The 24,113-nt window shown below is 36.1% G+C and overlaps 1 protein-coding gene across 1 annotated transcript in view; it reads right to left on the bottom strand.

Moving 5' to 3' along the window:
* The window catches only part of TNIP3 (TNFAIP3 interacting protein 3), a 114,908-nt gene that overhangs the window by 85,036 nt on the left and 5,759 nt on the right, over positions 1 to 24,113 (bottom strand). Inside the window, exons 4-5 of the mRNA XM_040238373.1 lie at positions 23,523 to 23,659; positions 7,619 to 7,790 (exon numbers count right to left, since the gene is read on the bottom strand). Coding sequence (XP_040094307.1) covers positions 7,619 to 7,790; positions 23,523 to 23,659 — 309 coding nt within the window. The remainder of the gene's footprint in view (positions 1 to 7,618; positions 7,791 to 23,522; positions 23,660 to 24,113) is intronic.

Genomic DNA, 24,113 nt, shown 5'->3' with positions numbered 1-24,113 from the left:
ACTTAGATAAATTTTTTTTTCCAATCAGTTTTTAGAAAAAGAAAAGCAGAAGTTGTAACTGAACAACTGGAGCAGAGGAAGTTAAAACCCACGTCTTTAAACAGAGACGCTGCCAAGAAGTGAGACCAATTTGTGGCCATAGAATCTCTGAGAGGCTGAGCATTTGAAAAGTGTGAACAAAGTGTTGAAACAGGGAACTGATTTGCTCTCTGATTTTGGAGCATCTGAATCCCTGAGGTCTGTTTTTAGGAGAACCTGGGCAGCCAGGCAACTATCTTAATACCCACACATGGCCAGAGGCTGATTCTTTTGGGAAGATGAAACCCAAAGTCTCTGGATTCAGGGACAAGAGGCACAGAAGAAGTCTGGGGTGGAGGCGAAGGGTTGCATGAAAATCTACATAGTAAATAAGCTGTAAATAGTCTGAGAGCTGTTCCCTCACTTTTGCTCTAAATAGTACAGCCATTCGTATATCTCAAGACTGCTAGTTGGAAAAACCCTTACTAGAAAAACTGAACAGCCAGAAAAGACCAATGATTAGAAGTTCTGACGTAGTAAAGTAGGTTCTAGGAAAAAGACTGTATGGTTGGCCCTTTGGCCAACAATCCAGATTGGAGAGAAGGACAGAGAACTCAAGAAGAGAAGATGTTAGGTAAAAAGTAACTGATGGCGTTGACTGTAGAGCAAAAAGCCTACTATGGGTAGGTTTTCTCAGTTTGTGAGAAGGGCTTCTAGAAAGATGAGCAACTGAAGTGGCAGAGCAACTTTAACTTCAGTAAGGGATAGTATTCTTAGGAAAGACATTTTGACTGGAGTGAATTACTTGGTTCAACAGTGAATAATATCTGGAGCAATAATAACAATGTAGAAAAATTACTCTATTTCTGGAGGGAAAGCGTTATTTTGCTTGAATGCATATCAAAAGTTTTAAGTTTTTCTGTACTTTCACTCAATATTCCACTTTTAAGAATTTACCCTAAGAATATAAAAGTGAATGTGTACAAAGATTTAAATATAAGCCTGTCTGTGGCAGCGCTGTTCCTAATAGTAAAAAGTTAAATACAACCAGAATGTCTCAAATAGGAAATCAGTTAAATCAGTAATGATATGACTTAATAATTGAATACTGTAGAGATGAATATTTACTCAGAAAGATATACCTACTTAAAATTTTTCATAAGCAACTTTTTCTCTATAGTCTCATTTTTATGGAAAAAGGATAAAAAAGTAGAGAGAGATCTGAAAACTTCAATTAGTAGACATTTCGAGAGTTAGTACTAAAATTGAGTTTTCTTTTCTTTCTTTTCATCTGTATTTGCCAACATTAAAGCCGTCTGCATAATTGCAGCAACTGTTAAAGTTGACACACACAGAAAGAACTGACTTATAACTCATGTTTTAATGTTATATTTAGAAAATAGAAACTATTTTCAAAAAGAAAGAGACAAGACAAGAAGAATAAGAAGATGGCATGGCAGCAGGTTAATGGTCAGAGAAATTTTCCGTTTAGCAGAGGAGTGATCTTTCAGGCTAAATTAGTCTCTACTCACTCAGTCATTCAATAAATATTTGAGGGCATTTACCACATTTACTCACTATGATCAGCTCTTTTCCTATAAAGAGCAATTAACCTTTAGGCAGGTAAGACAGAAGCTATTGGAAATAACCAAGAATCATATGCTGAAGTTAATATTTCCATGTAGTTTGTAATCTACTTTAAATTTAGATATGAGAGTGAAAGGACTATCCAAGCTGCATAAAATACTAAGTAGTATAAATCTGATTATGAATAAGGGCACCCCACGAGTGTCATATTCAAATATTGATAACAAGAACAGTGTAGAGAGAAACTCATCTAAGTTTTGTTGCTATTATTTACATTTCCTTTCCTGTTTATATTCTAAAATTAAGTGTACAGAATGAAATAAAATTTTTTTAAAAGACAAATCATCCAAATGATTGGAGTCTTAAATTTTATTTCACTTTAATATTTTCTGCAATAATTGAAAACACTGAGCTGGTAATATAAGGAAAATAATGGAAGTTACATGGTTAGAACAATGTAAGTAATTGAGTTTGGAAAGCAGATATCTCCAGCTTAGAAATATATCCTAGATATAAAACAGAAAATTGATTCTATACTGCAGTTGCCTTGGAAAGTGAGGTGATGCAACTTAAGTAATTACAATCCTTCCTTAACAAAGCAATGTATTCAGAATATAAAGTGAGCACAGCATTTCAACATAAAAATTAGCAAATGACATAAATGACTAAGAGCAGGGAAAAATATTTTATTTCAAACAAATTCAGAACATAACTTCCCTACTTTCTAAAGTAAACCTAGGTTTGAACAGAGATGTCGTAGCGTTTGAAATATTAATAGAAGCCTACCAGCAATGAAAAAACCCAATTCACTAAGGGTATTAAACTTAATGGACAGAAGAACCTGGTGGGTTCCAGTCCCTGGGATTGCAAAGAGTTGGACACGACTGAACGACTTTCACTTCATTAAACTTAAAATTTCATTTATATGAAGGAATAAAAGAGAAAGACCCAAATCAAAACCTAATCAAAATTTCCAAACTCAAGTCTCTTCATTTTCCTGTGTTCTTTCCTCTCTTAGTGTTTTGATACAACTTCCTGTCAGGGCAGCATAAAGACAGTTGTCAATTCACTACTTCTAAATTGCCCTGAAAACTGGAATTTTGCTAACACATATCTTCCATCCTGTTGCTTGCCTTTGAACTGCGTCACATTCAAGCCATGAAAACTAAATGTACTGCCTTAGAAGGGTCCATGTATTTAATAACCACATCGGAGGACAAGCCATTAGCTTAAACTCTGAAGCCTTCTGCAAAAAAAAAAAAAAAAGGCAACTCTTAAGAGCTGCCACACACAGAAAGTACAGATTTGTAACTCATTCAGCTGGCTGTATGTTTTTTGTGGCCTGACACCTCCAAGAGAGCTCTGTGTCTCAACAATGAATACCAAAAATGTTTCCACTGAGGTAAATTCTGGCATATTCAGTCTCCAGAGACAAAATTTCATGCTGAGAGGTAGTATCAGTTCTTCCTAGATAACTGACAAGTAGTTCCTTTGGAGAATTCTAACTTGCTATTTTTTCCAACAGTATTTCCCCAAACACCTCCTAGCATATAGTAGGAACTTTAGGAATGACTGTTGCATTGAATCAAACAAAAAGTTATGTAGGCATAAAGTATTAAAAACATTCAGAACGAAAGATATCCTGTGGATGTCTTCTTGGGCATTTTGTTTAAGCTGGGCCTTAGTAAATGGAAAGTCTATGTTCATCCCATGGGTGCTGTTTGCACGGAAGAAAAAAACCTTTTCCGAAATGTGCTTAATGGAATCTGGCTGAGAATACAAGTTTTCTAAAAACCCCCTGTCTTAAGTCTCTGTGAATGTATCCATCCAATAAAAGTTAATTTTATGCAATATATTACACATAAACACATGCTGAAGATGCTACTTTCTTAGTTTGGAAAGAGAAGAGATTTAATTAGACTGTTGTCTAGGAGCCCAATGTAACTTTGATGTTTATTAGTTTGAAGAACTATAATTTCTGAAAAACTGACAGATTTATCTCATGAATTTTAATACTGAAACTATTTAAATTAAAGCATGACTAAGAGTTAGCAAAATTTATGAGAAAAAAAATAGATGGTGATCTGTGAGGTTCAGTGAGTCTTTAAAATACTTATTCAGCACTTCAAAATTAATTTCCTCTTTTATCTAACAAACCAATTTGAATGGATAGAAAATATGTCTGCCTGAGCAAGTAGATGATACCATTAACTTCTCACTTCACCATGTGGATAGCAGCTGTATAACTGGGCTTTTATTCTGCCCTTCCAGAACAGTTTAATTTAGAGTCAGGTAAGAAGTAGGTTAAAAACAGAGGCCAAAAGAATTGTAAAAATGCTGATAATATCATAAAAATGATCGTGTTAGCTCTTGCTTACCACATAGTCTTGCTCCAACCAAAACATCTGCCTATCACCCCATAAATGTCTCTACACTACTCTTCCCTTTATAAGCAAAAAATGAAGCTTTTTAGGGACCTTTAATAGTCAGCAGCTGTTTGGCTGCCAAATACTACATCTGGAGGGGAGTGTACTATTCATGTGGCGAAAAAGCTTATTGTTTAGTTTTCTTTAAGCCCACCAGTGTTTTACATAAAGACATTTAAATGCTTCGAACATGAGGAAAGACACAGGAGGTCCTTAACCAGTATATTGTTCAAAACCAGTATATTGTTCCCAGAAGACAATGAACAACAGAGATTGTAGTCAACCATGTTCAATACATAGGATGAACGAGTGCTAACGTAAATAGGTTTGATGCCAGTTAAAGGGCGTACGTCATGGTAATTTAACATTCATTTTACTCTACTGAGATTACCTCTACTTGAGTCTATAATGAATCATACCAGCTTTTCTTGCTAGGTAATAATTATAATTTTCTGAATACATTATTAAAAAAATATTTACATTTCTTAAAATGAACATTAGAACAAGGGGAAAAAATCTGCTTTAGAAAAATTCAAACAGGAGCTGGTCTTGGAAGAGAACATCAAAGCCAGGATGACCCCAGGATCATCATACGTTGAGTGGGATTTTTTTTTTTTTTTGATGTGGACCATTTCTTTCCAAGTTTTTATTGAATTTGTTACAGTATTGTTTCTGATTTATATTTTAGTTTTTCAGCCTGCAGGCATGTGGGACCTTAGTTCTCTGACCAGGGATCAAACCTATACTCCTTGGATAGGAAGATGAAGTCTTAACCACTGGACCACCAGGGAAGTCCCTGGGTTGCTTTTTAAATAATGTGACTTGAGGTTCTGTTAACAGGAAATATAAAAACCATAAAATATTAATTTACTGTGATAGTGTCTCACTGGGATCAAAGTTGTTTCCTCCGCTCCTTTACTTTAAAAAGAAGTTTGGTAGGACAACCATGATACTACCTTCAAGAGGGCAAATTTTACCCTCTCAGAACCTAAAATGGTTCAAGTAAATAGGGGTTGGTTTAGGAGAGAAGTAGGGGAAGATGACCAGCACTCACTACTCAGTTCCCACCCTGTGGTCTCTCACAGCCTTCCTTTCTTCCTGTCTTTCTCACCTCCTCTGAGATGAAGGCATGGGCTGCAGCCTTCATCCATCTATCCTTCTTCTGGACCCCAAGTCATATACACTAAAAACAGTAACCTGAAAACCATCTCCTGAGCATTTTAAATTACTGTCAAAGGACCTATCTCTCTCATTCTCTTAGAAAAACAAAACTTTTACTACTGTAGAAAAAACGATGTTAACTACTAAATTCTGAGTAATTTTCATCATAGGTAAATGGAGAGAATCTAAACATTAATTTGGGTTGCTGAGGAGAGGAGGCGATAGAATGGGACTCAGGAGCTTACAGTCTTTATAATTCTCCACATGGAAGAAAATGGTGTGTGTGTGGAAGACGGGGAGATGGGATCCCCAAAAAGGAGATCCTTCCCTTTTTGCATCATGGTTATACAGAAGGAAAAGCTTTGTAGGGTATATAAAGATATGTAGGGTATACGCATTTTCAAAACACAGAAACAATAGATTTGTCTGCCTTCCCTTTTTCCTCTCTTCTTTTTTCCTTTTCTTTCTTTCACTCATTTCATTTTAAACTGGTAAAATTTGCCAAATATTGACCTTTGCTATCAAAGGAGAATGGGGTATTATTTTTCTTAGAAATCATTCCATGTCGTATTTTGTCTTCTACGCTTCCATAATATCTACACTATCTTAGAGGTTGTCAATAAAATCAGTTAATCTTCAAACTACTCCTGTGAAGTGAATTCCTATTTTACTTACACATTTTATAACAATTTATATGAAATTGATCAATGCTTATTGTAGACCTACTGCTAAAGTGGGTTATATGCCAGTTTCTTTTCTTGAAGTAGATAAAATCTTATTAAGAAGACAGACTTATACATACAGCACAAATTATAGAATAATAAAGAGTAGCACATAGTAAAATGTTTGTTATATAATTAAAGGCTAAAATGCTTATTGATACTGAATACAACTGGTAGAGAGGAATGGGAGAAATCAGCATTTCCACACATATTCAAACTTCTGGTCACCCCCACCCTGCCAATTTCAGACACTTTGACCAGATTAGCTGATTGTGAACCCTTGTTCAGAAATTGTAATGGCTTCCCTTGTGCACAGTTGTGATTTTCACAGTGGAAGTACACATGAGCTTCTTTTAATGAAAAAATTTCATAATCTAAGAATCCTGAGACCATGTCTCCAGATCCACAGGTTATGAGAATCCAAGTTTGACTACTCCTGAGTTGAGAACCTGACGGTAATTATTTCTTTAAATCACCCTTCACTTGAAAGAAGTTGTCTTCATAGCCAGAGAAACATTGGCCTGTATAATTAACCCTCAGCTATTTAGTCTCTCACTCAATACGTAGGTTGTATTCCATCCTGGATGTGGAAGTCAAACTGAACTACTCACTGGTCCAATACAGTCCTCAATTTACCTATGTGACTTTTTTGTATACTTTGTGACTTCAGCCTGGAATATTCTTTCATTTTTCTCTTTTTTCATCTATCCCCCTATTTTTTTTTTGCCAGAAATTAAGTCAAATAAATCCTTCAGACACATCTTAATGCTCATTAATAGGATTTTTACCTTCCTCTCATATCTCAGGGCAGATTATCTGTGCCTCTATTATGAGGCAAAACATTCAACATACATTATACTTAGGGGTGTGTGTGTATGCATGGTTTTTTACTTCTAAACTGCAAACAGCTAGAGGAAAAGGACTGGATCCAATTCACCATCTAGAAGCGACTGGCACAACATCTTGTGCCAAATAAGAAGTCAAAGAAATAACTATATGAGTCAATGAATAGAGTGAAGCTTGAGAAAAGCTTGAGAAAAGCCAGAAACGATCATAGAATAGAGCAGGTGACTGAAAAAGGAGTTTTTTGATAAGGGGCTTGGTAACTTTCTCACCCTATACTTGAGCTAAGGATTTAATAACTCAGGAGAGAAGATATAGCTACTCTTCATCTTATTAATGAAATAGGTTGCTTCCAGAAACTGTGTGCTCTTCAAGGGAAATTATCTTAAGATCCAAACTTGTCAAGGGAAATTTACCAAGCATGTTAAAAAATATCAAATCTGTTCAAATGCTCCATGCTGTTATCCACAATGTCAGGTTTCTTATCAACTAAAGAGTTGATACCTGTATCTGGATATCTGTACCCAGATAAGTTCCAGGGCTTCCTTGGTAGCTCAGATGGTAAAGAATCTGCTTGCAATGCAGGAGACTCCAGTTCGATAACTGGGTTGGGAAAATCCCCTGGAGAAGGGAATGGCAACCCACTCCAGTGTTCTTGCTTGGGAAATTCCATGGACAGAGGAGCCTGGCGGTCTAAAGTCCATGGGGGTCGCAAAGAGGCGGACACGACTGAGTGACTAACACCAAAAAGTTCTCATCTACTCTTAGTAGACTCAAACCTTTTGTCTGAAAGCTGAAGTGCTCCAATTAGAATATTTCTATTAGAGGCATACATTCTATAAATAAAGTATCTGCAATTACCTTTCAGAATCTTCTGACTGATTGCTGAACATGACCAGTTTCTCTTTGTGTTTCTCGTTTTTATTTAAGAGTGGTCCACATGGAATCTGAAAGAAAAAAAAAAATGAAGGACTTGAGACTTGGCCATATCTCAAGGGAAGATAAATATATCCGTCACTGGAGGAGAAACCACCTATTAAACACATATTTCCCAAAAGCCATGTTTTTATTCTCATGTCTTGTTTTCAGCACTGCCAGTTATGAGAAGACAGACTGTGAACTTGCCTTCTGTCTAGTTTCCATCAGAGGTAAAATACTGGGTGTAAACATAAGGACCCAGTCTTCCAGTTAAGGAAGAATCTCATGACAGGGAGAAGTTGTCCAGGAGCAAGTGAAGAGAGCTGGACATTCCAATGCACGAGTCATAAACTGTTAATGTTGTCAGACTGACATGTTTGTAGTTCAGTTAGCCACAGTCTATGAATGAGTTTTCCAGGAGAGCCTAATGACCCAGTGACACCAAGAGCTTTCTTCTCAGAGCTACATTCATTCCAACTTTTTCTCCCATAGGAGTTAGTGATTATTTCCATGATTTTCAGGGTACAAAGAACTAGTAATGTGATTATTAAAAAAGAAGTAGGAAATTTAGAGATGTATGTAAGACACAACGCTTTTTCCATTTTCCACTTTTTTTCTTATTTAATATTAATTGTAATTTAAGCACCAAACTGTGGCCAAACATTATACAGACATCATAGTCCCTTGTGGGGATTAAAGTGGATTCTTGAGACTGAAGCACTGGAAGACTTGTGTATGTTTTAAAAGCCAGTTCCTGCAGGCACTTAACACATTTGAAATGCATCTGGAAACCACTATTGCTGAGATCCCATTAGAAATGTTAGGCGGTTCAGGTCTGTGGGAAACATGAAGCCCCTTTGTTTGAGTTTTATGAGTTTCTATTTAAGTGTAACAACAACCAAAAAAAAGTTTGTTTGTTAAAATGCTCCAAGAAGGATTTGTTTTAGGTATCTGCAAGCTGTCTTTACATAGTGTGGGAGGGTGGCTTTGAATTTTGTTTTGTTTTCAGCTTGTGACAGCTGTTTAAAAGTCATCCATTACCACCATGGTGGGACTCGACTGAAGCGACTTACCAGCAGCAGCCAGTTACTAGATGAAAGCAAATGCCTTTCAGGACTGCTGTAGGAATCAGGCCACCAACTAGTACAGCTATCTTTTATCTATATAAAATTGTGAAATTGCCCCGTTTCGTCATGTGGCATTTTGGAAATACCATACAATTCTGTAAACGCTTGAAAAGGCATGCAAGTGATATGCTGCCTGACAAAGCATGACTTGCAATAAGGGTGCACTCTGAAATTTCTGGAAGATGAAGTTTGTAAAAGTTAATTCGTTAATAAATTACAATTGAACTAAGGTTTAAAAAATATCCTCAATGGTTTCATTATTCCTAAAATTATTATTTTTTAAAATGTTCATTTCCCAACAGACCTGAAATGGCACATGGAGTCTGAGTTTTAGAGAATCATAGAATTTGAGACATTGGAGAATACAGAGAATTATGACACTATCATCTTTACAGAGGAAACAGAAACTCAAAGAGGACAAATGATTTGGCTAGTTAATGACTGACCTAGGATTAGATGTTAAACAATTCAACCTCTAGTCCATGAATTTATATTGCTGTCCCACAAGTGAACACTATACAGGCATAAGCCATATGTAATTTAAGTTTGGAATAAGGGAGATCTTGTGTTAATGTTAAAATATTTAAAAAGTAATATATTAATGAAACCTTATTAAAAAAACATTTCTTAGGCAAGGACATTGCATTATTTGAAGTCTGGTAGTGAAAAAAGAAAACCCCAAAACAGCCTGTGGAGGGCAATTTCCAGACTTAAAAATGTTATAGTTTAAAACTCACAGATAACACTTGCAAGGCACTAGAAACAGATGAAATAGATAGTCTCAAATGTGTAATTTACTGAACACTGTGTTTTCTTCTAAAGAGCCTTTTCATAGGCTGGAATTTTATACTTCTTATGCTTCTACCCAGGAAGTCAAAATATCAAAGAGTGATAATCAGAAAAGTCACTATTATGGGAATAATCATAATTTCCAATAGTTCATCCATTTCTCCCATGGTGGGTATTTTTCCACTGGAACAAAAACAGACAATCAGAGAAAGACACTCAGCAATTAAACGGATTCTCTTTCAAGTGGAAACAAATTAACCAAGTCAACCCTGAAGACATCAGGGTCTTTCTCAGTATCAATGCCTCACTTTTTTTCAGTTGTAGAGAAGATGAGACTTGAGAAGTCTCATAAGACTTAGCAAATATGTGTGTGCCTCTCTGCACTTTACTAATTACAAGTTATGGTGGCGTTAAACCATAAGATAAGGAATTCTACTAAAGTTTTGCTCCTTTAATTTTTCACAAAATCAGCCTAGAAGGGAGGGCATGGACTTCCTGGATTTGAACTGGCTAATGTGGAGGCCTGAGAACAGGCAGGAACGAGGCATCTGTCACATGGAACTAGGAGACACTGCCTTCAGAACTCCCTGTTCTCGAGCAGCACACCTCATCCTACTGCAGCTCAGCTGAGCTTCATTCATTCCTTGTAAAGGGTGTAACTCAAACTTTTTGCTTTGCTAAACATGTTCAATATTTGAGGCAGACCCTAATTGGGAAAACTAAATCAGACATGGAGCATGGTGAGCTTTCATTAAAGAGAATTGTACCTATCAAATAGTGAAAAGATAAAGAAAAGATAGACTACCTCTTAACCTTGGTCTTGGCCCATTCAAAGTGAATTTCTCAGATAGCTTGTCCTGAAGTACTTAAAATGTAAGCCAGTCAAGTTTACACTGCTGATTTTGATGTCTGCTTGCTATACTCTTATTTCTGTTAAAGTTCATGTAGAAATTAACAGATCTTTCCTTTCTTTCATACTGTGACATTTCTCTACCCTGCAGGGACATCTGAGAAGCCATGGTTTCTCCCAGATATGTTGACATATGTGGTTCATGAGACACAGAACCTTACACTATCATTCTAGATGAGAAGTGTAACTATAATATGACTGCTCCCTGCAAACAAAGCTACTATGCATTAAATACTAAGACCTCTCTTCTGAAATTACTTCTAGAATCCATGGCACATTCTTTTGGAAATTTTTGGAAAAGGCCTAAATTATTTTGGCCTTTAAAAGTTTGGTAAATAAAGTGAAGACTAAAGCTAAGTGATATTAGTGGTTTAAATATATAGGGTGAAAACTATCAGTTTGTAAACTTTTCTTTTTTTTTTTTAAACTTTTAAAATTTTACAAACTTTTTTCTTTTTGCATCTAGAGGAGCATGATGATTAAAAGCAGACTTGGAAACAAGACTGCCCAAGTGCAATCTTTCCCCTCTGATGACTAGCTGACCGAGGTGTTACAACCTTTGTATGTCTTTGTTTCCTCTTAGGTAAGGTGGGGATAATAATAGCATTTGCCTCATTGGGGCTATAATGAGGCTAAAATATGTTGATACATGTAGTGTTTATACAGTGGGGCCTGGTGTGTAGCTAGCACACTATACTTGTTTATGGGTGTCATTGTAATGGAGTCTTAGGAGGAAGGAGGCAAATAATTGTGATCATTTCACCACCCTGACTCATAGTAGGTGAAAGGATCTCATATTGGGAGAGCTTGGGGTATGGGGATCGGTACAGATGGTATCTTCTAAGGTTCATTTTGACTCTAAGCTTCTCTCTTCTAAGATTCCAAGTAAATAGGTATTTGCTTTCAAAGAATTCATCATCTGGTTGAGAAAATAGGATGCTAAATCTTAGAGGTGTTTCTTATTTTCATATACCCAGGATCCCACCTGGTACTTGTATCACAGTGAGGATTAAATATTTTAACAGTAGAATTAAGAAGGATACCTAATTGTATAAAAGATGTGTGAAATGTGAAAATGTGAGAGAGATGTGAAAATAAAAAATAACTGATATTGACAAGTAAAAGTTTGAGGGTAATAGGTTTTACTATGGCTAATAGCAGTTGTTCAGATATTTTTGGTGGATTATTTGTATTTATTTTTACCATTTGCACGAAAGAAAATTGAAAACAAAATAACTTAAATTTTTACTTAAAGTTGTTTTATATTTTGTTTTCCTGAGGGAACATTAGTATAAGGCACGTGTAATTTCTGGAAACCAAAAGATTTACAATTAAAGACCACGGAAGTTAGAGTACCTAACTGGTTTACAGCATCCTCTTGGCTAAAACTGAAAACATTTGTTTACATCATTTGGTTAATTTTTTTCCTCTTCTCTTCCCCTACCAGTTTTTCCTCTTTTCAAGGAGTTTCTTACTGCTCAAGAAACAGCTGTTGCTCTCTGTTTAACTAAACCAAAAGATGTCTTGGATTCTTGGATGGATTTCAGTACCTCAGTGAAGATCATAAAATGATTGTTTAAGCAGAAGTTTACAGAATTCACAGTTCCAAAATAACCCAACTTTAGAGGATAAACTTACTTTTGGAAGTAAGCCAAGTTTTATGAATGTTTTGCCATTTGTGGTGACAGCTTTTAATACACTTGGCTTTTTTAAAGTCGGGTTCAAGGACTAGGGTGTGAGCATTACTAGTCATAGTAAACAATGCAGAAACGGGTTTTACAGACCTTGAAAATATCACATTAAAAAATTGGCAAAGAATTCTTCAACCACTGTATAAGTTTGTTTTGTTGATTAAGACTATGCTATAGCATTGAAATGTGTCAAAATAAATGTGCAATTAAAGGCATGAAAGTTTTACTTAAAACAGAATCTGAAGCTGACAAGTGATTTTTATCAACATAAAATGCTCTGCCCTCTGGGGTATACAATTTAGAACTCATAATACTTAGCCAGAAAATCTGTTTCATTCCAGAGGCCACCATGACTAAATTCAAAATTAAATGTTAACCAGGTTCAATACATTTAGGATGAAATGTCTTAGGCAAGTACTAAACCATCGTGAAAATTATTATCCTTATATCTATATGTGATAAATAATATTTTATAAGATAGTATGCTGAAAAACATACACATACATATATACACTCATACTTACATATTTTAAATCAGTTATATTGATTTTAAAAGAAATGATATATTTTAGTCTAATATACATAAATGCTTTTTCATCATCACATAAGAGGCTTACAGGTACTCAGTGGACCAAAAACTTGGTTAAAACTGAGACTCATGAAGAATAATAGATTAATACCATATTCATTCATTGTCACTTAAGATACACAAGTGTACATGAGTTGCCAAGCCTTCTTTTCTCAAAAGGGGTCTACTGATGGTATTTCATATAGACATTCAGGCCCACAGCAAACCCTCCGTGAGTTCTAGTTTTAGTTTCTTTACAAGGGAACTCGAATTGTAAGCCATTTCAATGCTGTCTGAAAATAGAATGCTTTTAGAACTCTATGATCTTTTTCCAATCTTTTAAATTTGCCTCACCCACATTTAATCTAAATTTGGCAAGTTACCTTCATTGGATGTTTCCAAGGTACTCAAATTAGCTTGCACTGCACAATTCTTTTATCTTTTTTTGTACTCATGAATCATCAGCTTGTATAAATTTTATTTGAATTATTTAATTACAAAAAAAATTAAACTAGTCACACATCACTTGGGGGGACAAATAAGACCTACTCTTGGTAAATGTGCCACTGAACTTTTAGAGGCGGAAATAAGTGAATGTCCTTAGCTATGAGCATGCAGTATGCCTTGAGTGCCAGTCTACATTTTAGAGAGAGAATAGACCGCATGGTTAGTCCATGCTGAACTGGTTAAGTAGAATCTGGAAAAAGAGCAATGGTTTCAGTCAGGAGTGGGAAAATGCCTGCAGGGTCAGGAAGATAAGATAAATTGGTGACATTAGGTGGTGGAAGGGCCTGTGGAGAACAAGCAAATAAATGTCCTGCCTAAAGGCTTTAAAATTCATTAAAACACACACACACACAAAAGCAAAGTGAACAAACAAAAAAAAAATGCTCTTAAAAATATTTCTGTTGACTTTCCACAATTATTAGGTCTATTCTTCATAGCCATTTATAATTTTCAAAGCATCAGTTTATTTGTTCCCAATATGCAAATAATCATGCATACCTTTTTAGATACTTGCAATTATTAGTAAGAAAGAAACATAAGAAAAACATTAGATTAGAAGGCAGAATTTGATGGAACTCTTATTATTTTTTTCTGGCCCCAATTCCTTAGTTAACTAGATGTAAAATTTTAAGCATTTTAATTATTTTGTCTAGATTTCAACCCTCTTCTGCAGAATCAGGGCCCAGTTAGATTACCTTTAATGTCCCTTGAATTCTAAAATTCTGTGATAATCACTGCCAAATACGTGTGGCCAGCCCTGGGGACGACAACCAGAATCACTGCTGGGTTAGCCTCTGTAGTGGGAAGAGGATGGGGGGCTGCTCTTCTGTGTGTGTGTGTGTGTGTGTGTGTGTGTGTGTGTGTGTGTGCTGTCACTTAGCCGTGTTCAACTCTTTGTGACCCCGTGGATTGTAGCCTGCCAGGTCCCTCTGCCCTTGGGATTTCCCAGGCAAGAATACTGGAGTGGGTTGCCATTTCCTGCTCCAGGGCATCTCCCCAGCCCAGGGATTGAACCTGTATCTCTTTTGTCTCCTGCATTGACAGGTAGATTCTTTATCACTGCAGCGCCTTGGAAGCCAGTCTTCTGTGTTTGGTTCTCCTTAAAATAAAATCAAGTGACTTGTACAAAACTCAAGAACAAATTGGGAAAAGAAGGGGCCAAATAAACTTCTCTTTATGCTTACTATTCTATTACATTGGCTGGTAAGAAATTATTTCAAGTATTTTATAGCTTCTTACCAAATGCTTGCAAACCACTGATGATATTTCACCTAGACCACTAAAGTTGCATCCTAACTAGTTTGGCTCATCCCAGTTTTGGTTCCCTTCAGTCTGCTCTCTAAACTGTAGACCTAGTGATCTTTCCAAAATACATATTTGAGCTTGTCATCTCCCTTCTCTCCACCCCTAAAATAAACCACCTTCATGGCTTTCCATTACAGTGACCAAAGTCCTTTTCATCATTAAAAGGCTCTGCTTGTCTCAAACTGGTCACTATTGGATGTAGGAAGAGATGGTTCTTTCTTGTGGGGCAAATCTCCCAGTTTTGCAAGATGCTTGACATCACCGGCACCCAATCATGATAACTGAAATGCTCCCCTCTCCCCTATTGACCCAGAAGCACCTTCCAACCAGTTTTCTTATCACCCCCTAGACTTTCTGTCACTTCCTTGAAGGTGCTGTTCTCCCTTCTGCTGTAAACTTTGAAGCTGCTGTTGCTTCCTTTTAGATGGCTCTTCCCCTCAAAGTAAATCTTTCCTGACTTCTATTGCACAGATTTCTTTAGCATGATTCTTACAGCTGTATACATCGCTCTTTTGGAGCATTTAGCATAATTGTAATTTGACTATTTTGGTGTGTGAGCAAGCATCTGTTTAAGGCCATTCTTCTCCACTAGACTGTAAATTCTGTATTTTTTCATGTGCTTTGCATACCTTGAATTCCCAGTGTCTGGTACAGTGCCTATAATATGCTAAATGCACCACACTTTTGAATGAATTGAAGAATATTAATTATGCCAGCAATTAGTTGTACATGGAACTGTAACATTTTTAATACAAAATATTGAATAAGATTTCCTAATAATACCTTGCGTGTGTGTGTGTGAGTCAGTCACTCAGTCATGTGCGACTCTGTGACCCCATGGACTGTAGCCCACCAGGCTCCTCTGTCCAAGGGATTCTCCAGGCAAGAGTACAACCTTAGTTTAGTCTAAATCACTCTTGAAACCTTTTTCTGTTCAAGAAGTGTTACCCCCAGAGCTCCCTATTAAAACCATTTTATATTGAAAAAGGAATTCCCTTAGCCTGGAAAAGGGACTATAAAGCATACCAGGTGTTTAAAAGAACAACCTAAATTTATAAGCAAACAGCTAAGATTTCACTGAAATATTTCACAAAATTTCTATAAATTATAAATAAATAAGACATATGCTCAAGGCTTTTAAAGAATACAGCAATGTCATTCAAAAAAAATAAGTATTTGTTCTAGATTTTCATTCATTTACTTTCTCTGGTAAGAAAGATTCCTATATCTAAACAAGTATTTAAGGCCCTCTGATTGTAGATGTGGAAGAAATTGGAAGAGAGGAAAATTACACATTACTCTCATTTACAGTAATGATGAGGGAAATTAAAAAAAAGAAAGAGATTTTGGGGTACCCACTGTTTGGCTAAACCAAAAAAAAAAAAAAAACCTTAAATGGAGGGCTGTTTTTTTTTTTTTTTTTTCCACTTCATATTTCTGAGAAAGGTGCCAAATTAGGGGACTTTTATCATCTATTTCCTTCTAAGAAGCCTTTTTTGCTTTATGGTAGTAAAGTAAAATTCTTCACAACCACAGATTCTCTATTGTTCAAGCACTTCAGGGCACCTACACTACTTCTATATGAAAAACTAACATTTGAGGACTGAAATTGGAAAAGTTCTTGAATCAGAAGTCAAGAGACCAAGATTCTGTCACCAAGTCTGTCACTAAACTCGCTCATCCCTGGATAAGTTGATCCCGCAAATTTGAAGAGATTGGATATCACAATAGTGAAAGTGAAAGTGAAAGTGAAGTCGCTCAGTTGCGTCTGACTCTTTGCGAGCCCATGGACTGTAGCCTACCAGGCTTCTCAGTCCATGGGATTTTCCAGGCAAGAGTACTGGAGTGGGTTGCCATTTCCTTCTCCAGGCTATCATAATGGCTAAGAGTTTTTCCAACACTTAGGTGCTGTGAAGTTGGTCATCCTAGAATGACATATATTGCAGTATCACTTGTGACACATAAATCTTAAAGGCTTGCTGAAATGTGACCAATGGCCAATTCTTACCCCATAGAGAGGAATGTGTTGTCCATAGAATGACCCTTCATTCTACAGCAGGACAAAGATGTGCTTACTCTGGGCCTTTATCCAATTCTGTCTAAGGAATTATTCTCAAACTTTGGATTTCTGTTGAAGAACTTCATTGAGGTCCCCTAATTTATAAATTCACCTTTCTTAACACATATATTCTTTACCATCTGAGCCTATTACAAAAAATATTAGATTAAGTAAATGTCAAAAGATGTGAGTTCCAGTCTAACACTCAACAAACTTTGCGACTCTTGGCACATTAAACTCTCTGAGCCCCAGTATCCTCATCTGTGAAGTAACAGTAATACTTCCTATCTTCAAACGGAAAAACATAAAGGTTAGACAAGAGGTTACTCTTGAAAGCATTGCCAGTTTGCCTCCACTACAAGATTTGCCCTGATTTGTGTGGTGAATAGTAAGTTCTAAATAAATATTGTAGAATTTAAATATGCTTTAACATTCAAAACTCACTAGAAAACTGGCAGAGAAAGTGATTCTAAAGGGACATGAATGTTTTATGTATGTTATTATTTATGAAGGCTGATTGCTTTGTTGATAATCATGAAAGTGGGAGATTAAAGATGTATTGTTTTACGGCAATATGCACCACATTTTTAGCAATAGAAACCATATCAGTGACTATACTTTCAAAAGAATAATAATAACATGTTATTATCATTATTATTAACATCAAGGAATTCTAAATATCCGTGACTACATATAAATTACCTTGGAATTTTAAAATTCAGGTAATTATCACCAGATTAACAAATGTATATATAAAAGTATATATGTATATGTATATATATATATAAAATGCTATCTAATATGACTCAAATGAAAATAAATTACTGTTTAACAAAAATACATGTATAATAAAAATTAATAATTACTAAGCTCAGTTCTGAGATTTTAATAAATACTTTCTGATTTAATAAGAAGTTAAGATGAAACCTGACCCCTGGACACAGGATTTCAAATAGAGAGAATCTATCCTCACTATGAAATTCAAGATCCTTTCAGACTAATTATATAGTTATAGCCTTATCTAATGTTAATATTTATGGTTTTATTTTTTTATATTCTTTCTTGTTTTTAAATATGCAACAGAATAATCTCTAATGAGAAATCTGTTATTTTTAACGCACATTTAAGTAGGATTAAATTTGTCTACATGAAACATCTTAAGGTTAAGAATCTTCGCACTCACATTTTTCAATTATAAATCAAATTTGATTTTTTTTATATTCTTCCAATATTTTATTTTCTTCTCTACAAGAAAAATTCAAAAGGGGAGCACATTTTCCTATAGTTGAGACTGAACATTTTTTTGCATGTTTTAATAACTACAGTTGTTTTGCCTTTTGTAGTTAAAAAAAAAGTAAGCTTTCTTCCCAGAACACTTTTGAACACTTTTCCCCTAGTCAAGAGTTGGTTAAAAAGTGATAATGTATTACTTAAAACCAAAGGAAAAATAGCGAATACAGCAAACTACTGAGAATCTACTGATATACCTTGTAAGCATATAATCTGTCATCTGGACATAACTATTTATCAATATTTATTCACATCAAAAGGAAACATTTCACCATCTTTGTAACTTAAGATATATTTTAAAACTGTGAAAAAAGTAATTTACTTTCAAATGTATTTTATGAATTACTCTACTTAATATGTTTCTTCTTGCAGAATTTAGTGCGTCAGATTAGCAAAAGCATAGAACAATTACCTTTGATTACTTACCATAATAATCTACTAACTCTAGACTAACTGCCCCACTGTGACTCATTATCTATCACTCAAGGTTTTTCACATTCTTAGATCAATTAAGGGATCCATTTGTTGGAACTGTGCTTTGCAGTCACTAGAATAATTTCCACTCATATGTTGTTTTTATTTTAAAACCTGGGAATGCTTCATGTTGGTAGTGTTTTCAAATAAAATTGATTTTTTACTCATTCTCTGGGCAATTTCAGTAGAAAGACATTTTTAAAATTCTGTCCTCTTTCTTAAAGACTTGAGGACATATGTGTGTAAAATATGTTTTATTTTATTTTAAATCCTTCTTCCTTCATGAAAACAATATTTGAAATATCTAAACTGTCACAACTCCAAACAGATGGCAGCACAACTGTGACTAACAGGTTTTCCTCTGAGATTTCTTCATTATCTAATCTTAATGAGGAAGCAATGTTTACAAATTGATAGCTAAAGCACTTAAGAGTAAAACATTAAAAAGCAATTTTTTAAAGCTAACAGTTCAAATAAGGCCTCAGGCTTTATCCTTGGCAGGAAGTATTCAGCTGACAAAGAACTTAGTAAGCATCTTCATCCCCTCTTCCCCCTACCCCCTCACTGTGTAGGTAAAGACGCTTAACCCCAGTGGAAGAAGGTGGTCAAGGCATCAGTCAGGACCTTGACTGATGAGGCATCTAGGATGGTGCCTATCTTTTCATTGTTCCTTGGGTCCCTTTGACGTCTGTCTTTTGGGTTCCTTTAGCAGGAGGAACTGAGTTTAAAACTAAATTTCCTATGTTTAAGAAATACTATTTCTTTCCCATTCATGCCTCATTTATCTCATTAAAATTGGGAAATTATCCAGTGGCTTAAAATTTCAATGGAAAAATTATACAGGAAGCCAATGATGTACTAATTAAAATGTAAACTTAGTGAAGAGTGAGGGAAACCAGCTGAGAAGGAGGCACAGAGGAGAGAGAGACCAAAAGACAGGAAAGAGTCAGAGAGAGATGTAAAGAAAGTGAAAAAGAAAGGAGAAAATCAGAGGATTTGTTTCTCTTCATTTTCTGGATTTAAAAAATGTATTACAATTCTTATTTTTTAAAAAGTAGATTCCAAAATTTGAGGACAACATTTCTGAAAATTGCCTGTGTTAACACTGATCCATTTTACAAAGACTTGCTTGTCACTCATAACGTTAAGATGCTCTGCAGGCCTTCTGCTGTGAGAGCAAGTCCTTGGATGCTTTGCCATTTTAAAAAGGTCTTTCCAAGTTTCTGCAACAGGGCATTGCCTGAGATTCCCAAGAATGAAGTCCCTTAGTATTTCACAGTAGAAAATTTTGTGACTAAACCAGACACTTAATATTGCTAGATCAGTGAAAAAATCATCACTCTGTCATAGTCATCTTGAGTACATTTGTTCACTGTTGGCTTTAAGAATGAATGTTCCTGGGATGTCAATCTGATTGCTGACATTAAAATTATACCTATGAAAGTCTGTTTTCCACTCTCCTTTGGAAAATTTGACTAAATAAATCAACCCAGTGATTTTATATTTAGAACTTTTTATGCTTTCCATCAACATGATGCTACATGAATCATACATGAAATGTATAATGAAGGCTATCTACCACAGTGACCCACACTGCCTGGATCCTTGCACTGATTACAGCATACTCAAGACTGCTGAACTCTGCAATATCACCTAAGAGGACAAACATAATAAAACTATTCATGAGTGCCTAAATTTAGTTATTATTTAAAGATTTGTTAGAAATAGTAAATAGGACACCGTCACTTAGTTAAATGTGTCATTTCAGAAGTTTCTCTTACTTGACGTGCACCAAAGGACTAATGGGTGAAAGCTGTAAAAATTTTGAAGGAGAACATCACACAATACTACATTTTATAAATTCTATCTCATTTCCCCTGGAATACACGAAACCAGATCTTAACTGCTAATACTACCAAACTCAAAAATCAATCGTACACACCATTTTAACATGAAAGCTCTAGGCATTTTAAAAAGAAATTAAGTTACAGCAAACTCTGGTAAGTAAGCAAAATGAAAGTACAGGCAGGAGGATACGTTACTTACCTTGTTCTATACTGAAAGTTCCTCTCAGATCTAGGGAAGTGTACTACAAGGTCTAATAGAGACGAGGAGAGGGTGTCTTTATGGCAGCCTTTGAATCAAACAGTAACCAAGTGGTTTAAGTAGAAACATATATTTTGAAAGGTTAATCCACCCATACACAGGGAAACCCCTGTTTTAAGAAAGTCACTCTGCTGCCAAGAGGCTATTAATATTCATCTCTCAGATACAAACACAACCTACAGATAAAAGATTCACAACCTATGTGAAAATACCACAGAGGATTCCCTCTGAGTCGCTATGTTGTAATGGAAACACAAGAAAACAATATACCTCTTCAGGCACTTGGGGTACTACAGGAAATCCACCTGCCCACTTAATGGAAAAGTTATATCAGCTTAATAGGGCCACAACACATAAACATCAGTGTAGAATTAGTATAATTTACTGTAAGGACCACATAGGTCACATACTCATTTCTAGGAATGTTCCTCTGTTTCATCTTCCTATTTCTTTCCCTGAGAGAGCTAGCACCCAGGTTAACATTTAAATACTCTTTCTTTAAAGTAATTTAGAAATAAGCCTACTCCCTTTAAAAAAAAAAAAAAAGCAGTTGCTGAGTGTTTTCTTAGAGGGGAAATTGTATTTATGGCCTCTGTGTTGCTTCACTGGCATTATAGGATAGGAATTATGTATATTTTTTCTCATCATACAAGAAAATAGTTTATATAATTATTAGCAGTGGCAAACCTCTCCAAAGTAATACAAAATCTGTATGAGTTCAGAAATGAAATCATTGTGGATAAAATACCCAACAGGTATCATTAGTGGTTATTTATATCATTTGATTATGTTGATGTATTAATTTATTTGGTAGTCATGGTGAGAGTAAGTAATAGCCAATAGCATGTGGGCAACATATTGGAGAAGTCAGATTGTGTCAGAGTTTGACTGTTTTCATAAAAACAGATTGACATCATGAGAAGATCCCACTTTTATAATTCCACTTCTACAAACACACTTTAGAAAGTCAATGAATTTCAAAGTGGACTTTGACTTTTTTAATGACAAAAATGTTAAAAATATCAATTTTGAGTGGCAAAATCACGAGTGTTTGTTGTATTTTTTTTTTTGCTTTTTTCCCCTGTATTTTCAAAAATTTTTAGAAGAAAACAATCTATAATGCAATGTAGATTGCATATACCATCAACTTAAAAAAATCTAAACAGAAACTAAGAAGTATGCAATCTGTCTTTAATCTGAGTTACTAAAGTAAACATATTTGATATGAAAATACCAATATTGTTATTTTAAGATCTCCTAAAGTCTTTATAACATGTCTTCTAAAAGGTCTTTTGAATTAACACAAAATTACATTTACCCAGTCAGTTTCTTTCCATGTGAGAAAATAATTACTTAGTATTTCACAAGAGTATGCCATTTTAGTGTAATACCAAAAGAGCAAGGAGACATTTATTAGCTGACAGCAATAAGGTGGAAAGTCAAGTTATTCTTATAGACTGGAAGTTTTAGATCTAACTGATATTTTCATTTTCTGAAATTTCTTTTAAAACTACAGAGAGTTATACCAATGCACACACTGCTGCTGTTAAGTCGCTTCAGTCGTGTCCGACTCTGTGCGACCCCATAGACGGCAGCCCACCAGGCTCCCCCGTCCCTGGGATTCTCCAGGCAAGAACACTGGAGTGGGTTGCCATTTTCTTCTCCAATGCATGAAAGTGAAAAGTGAAAGTGAAGTCACTCACAATTGCTGCTATTAATTGATGCTATTAAAACTTTGAAGTGTTCCCAGAATGAATCTCAGGACCAACGTTGGGATGATCCTATAAATTAAAGTATGTGGAGAGAACATAGAAGTTTCTTTCAGAATTTATTGAAGATTAAGCAAGATTATTTCCATTTAAATCTATGGGCTAGAGGACATCCCTGGTGGTCTAGTGTTTAAGAATCTTCCTGCCAATGCAGGGGACATGGGTTCGAAGATTCCATGTGTAGGAAGATTCCACATGCCTCCGGGCAACTAAGCAGATAAGCTGCAACTGAGCCTGAGTGCCGAAACTAACTAAGTAAATTCTTTTAAAAATTGAAAACACACACACACAAGACTATGAGATGGACAATGGCGGTGGTGATTCTAGTCAATGGAAGATGGAGTAGACATCATTTTCATTTACTTCATGAAAATGTTGGAGAAGGGAAAATCTCTAAAAGACAAGGACAGATCTTCTTATCTTGAGCTCCCACCACTCTGACTGTGAAAGGGAAGCTGGACATTCTGTAGATTCCTGTCCTGAAGTAAAGGTATTACTGGTCCATAAAGCACTGTATTGCTTTGGGTACACATCTAAGCCAGTTAACATCAACTGCAAGCAAAAGCTGGTGATCTGCTGACCAAACGATTTTTACTGTTCACAAAAGACCATTTTGTTTAGAGGTTTACCTTCAGGGAAAAATAAGGAAATGAGCTAGACTAGTACCTAAAGTGATTGATCCAAAATTAATTTCACATGGTTTGAGGGCACAAGTGTCTGAGGGAAAAGGGGAGAAATGGGGAAAATGAGACTTGGTTAAGAAAGACAAGGCCATTGAGAGTTGAGTTTGGGAAAAGAAAAGTCGTATTCAATATTTCATTCTTTGTCCGGAAGTAATATGAAGAGTATTAAAGAGGCTAAGGAAAGGAAGTTTTCCAGCTTTAGGTTTGAGAAAGGGCAAGTCCAATCTATCTTTAAAGATGAGCTCAATGTGTCACTCAATCAGGCTCCCCTGGACCTCAGCTGCGCCTCCTGCAGCCATCCACAGGCCTCCTCAGGAAGACAAAGCGTTTCCACATGCTTGCTCTTTGGCGTGATTCCAGACTTCTCTCCCTCTCTACCACTTGCTCAGGTTCCTTTTCCTCTCAACTTCTTAATTTCCCAGATTCTCAATCGTAAGATTGGCGATTGCATGGAGACAGTTCATGTAGGTACCACCATTGAGAAATTCACTTCTGAAGGCTTCATTGTCATAAGGTTTTTTAAGAAATGTGGTAAAACCAACCCAGCAATGTTTGTCCCTTTAAAATACAGTGTCCTCGGGAGTTGTTCAAACTAGATTCTGTCTGTTGGGTGAGAGCTTTCTGCAGGTTGGAGACTTCTGATAGTTCTCCAGAGTCCTTCAAGAGGGAGGCCATGGCCTTTTGGCAAACTTTGGTCATCGTTTCCCTGAGGGATTCAAGCCAGAGAGTGTATTTCCATTACAACTTCAGGACGTCACCTGCGATATTACTTACAGGATGGGGATGGTTGTGCCAGGAGCCTCAGCTGGATGGCTATCAAACCAGAAGAGTAATACATGACTTCTGCTTTACTGCCTCCTAGCCTAGTTTATCAGAGAAGGCAATGGCTCCCCACTCCAGTACTCTTGCCTGGAAAATCCCATGGATGGAGGAGCCTGGTAGGCTGCAGTCCATGGGGTTGCTAAGAGTCAGACACGACTGAGCGGCTTCCCTTTCACTCTTCACTTTCATGCACTGGGGAAGGAAATGGCAACCCACCTCAGTGTTCTTGCCTGGAGAATCCCAGGGACAGGGGAGCCTGGTGGGCTGCCGTCTGTGGGGTCGCACAGAGTCGGACACGACTGAAGAGACTTAGCAGGAGCAGGAGCAGCGGTGTAGTT

This window comes from Oryx dammah, unplaced genomic scaffold (genome assembly GCF_014754425.2).
Source record: "Oryx dammah isolate SB20612 unplaced genomic scaffold, SCBI_Odam_1.1 HiC_scaffold_3, whole genome shotgun sequence".
Lineage (NCBI taxonomy): Eukaryota > Metazoa > Chordata > Mammalia > Artiodactyla > Bovidae > Oryx > Oryx dammah.
The sequence above is the reverse complement of the archived record's forward strand: the minus strand, read 5'-3'. Positions and strand labels throughout refer to the sequence as shown.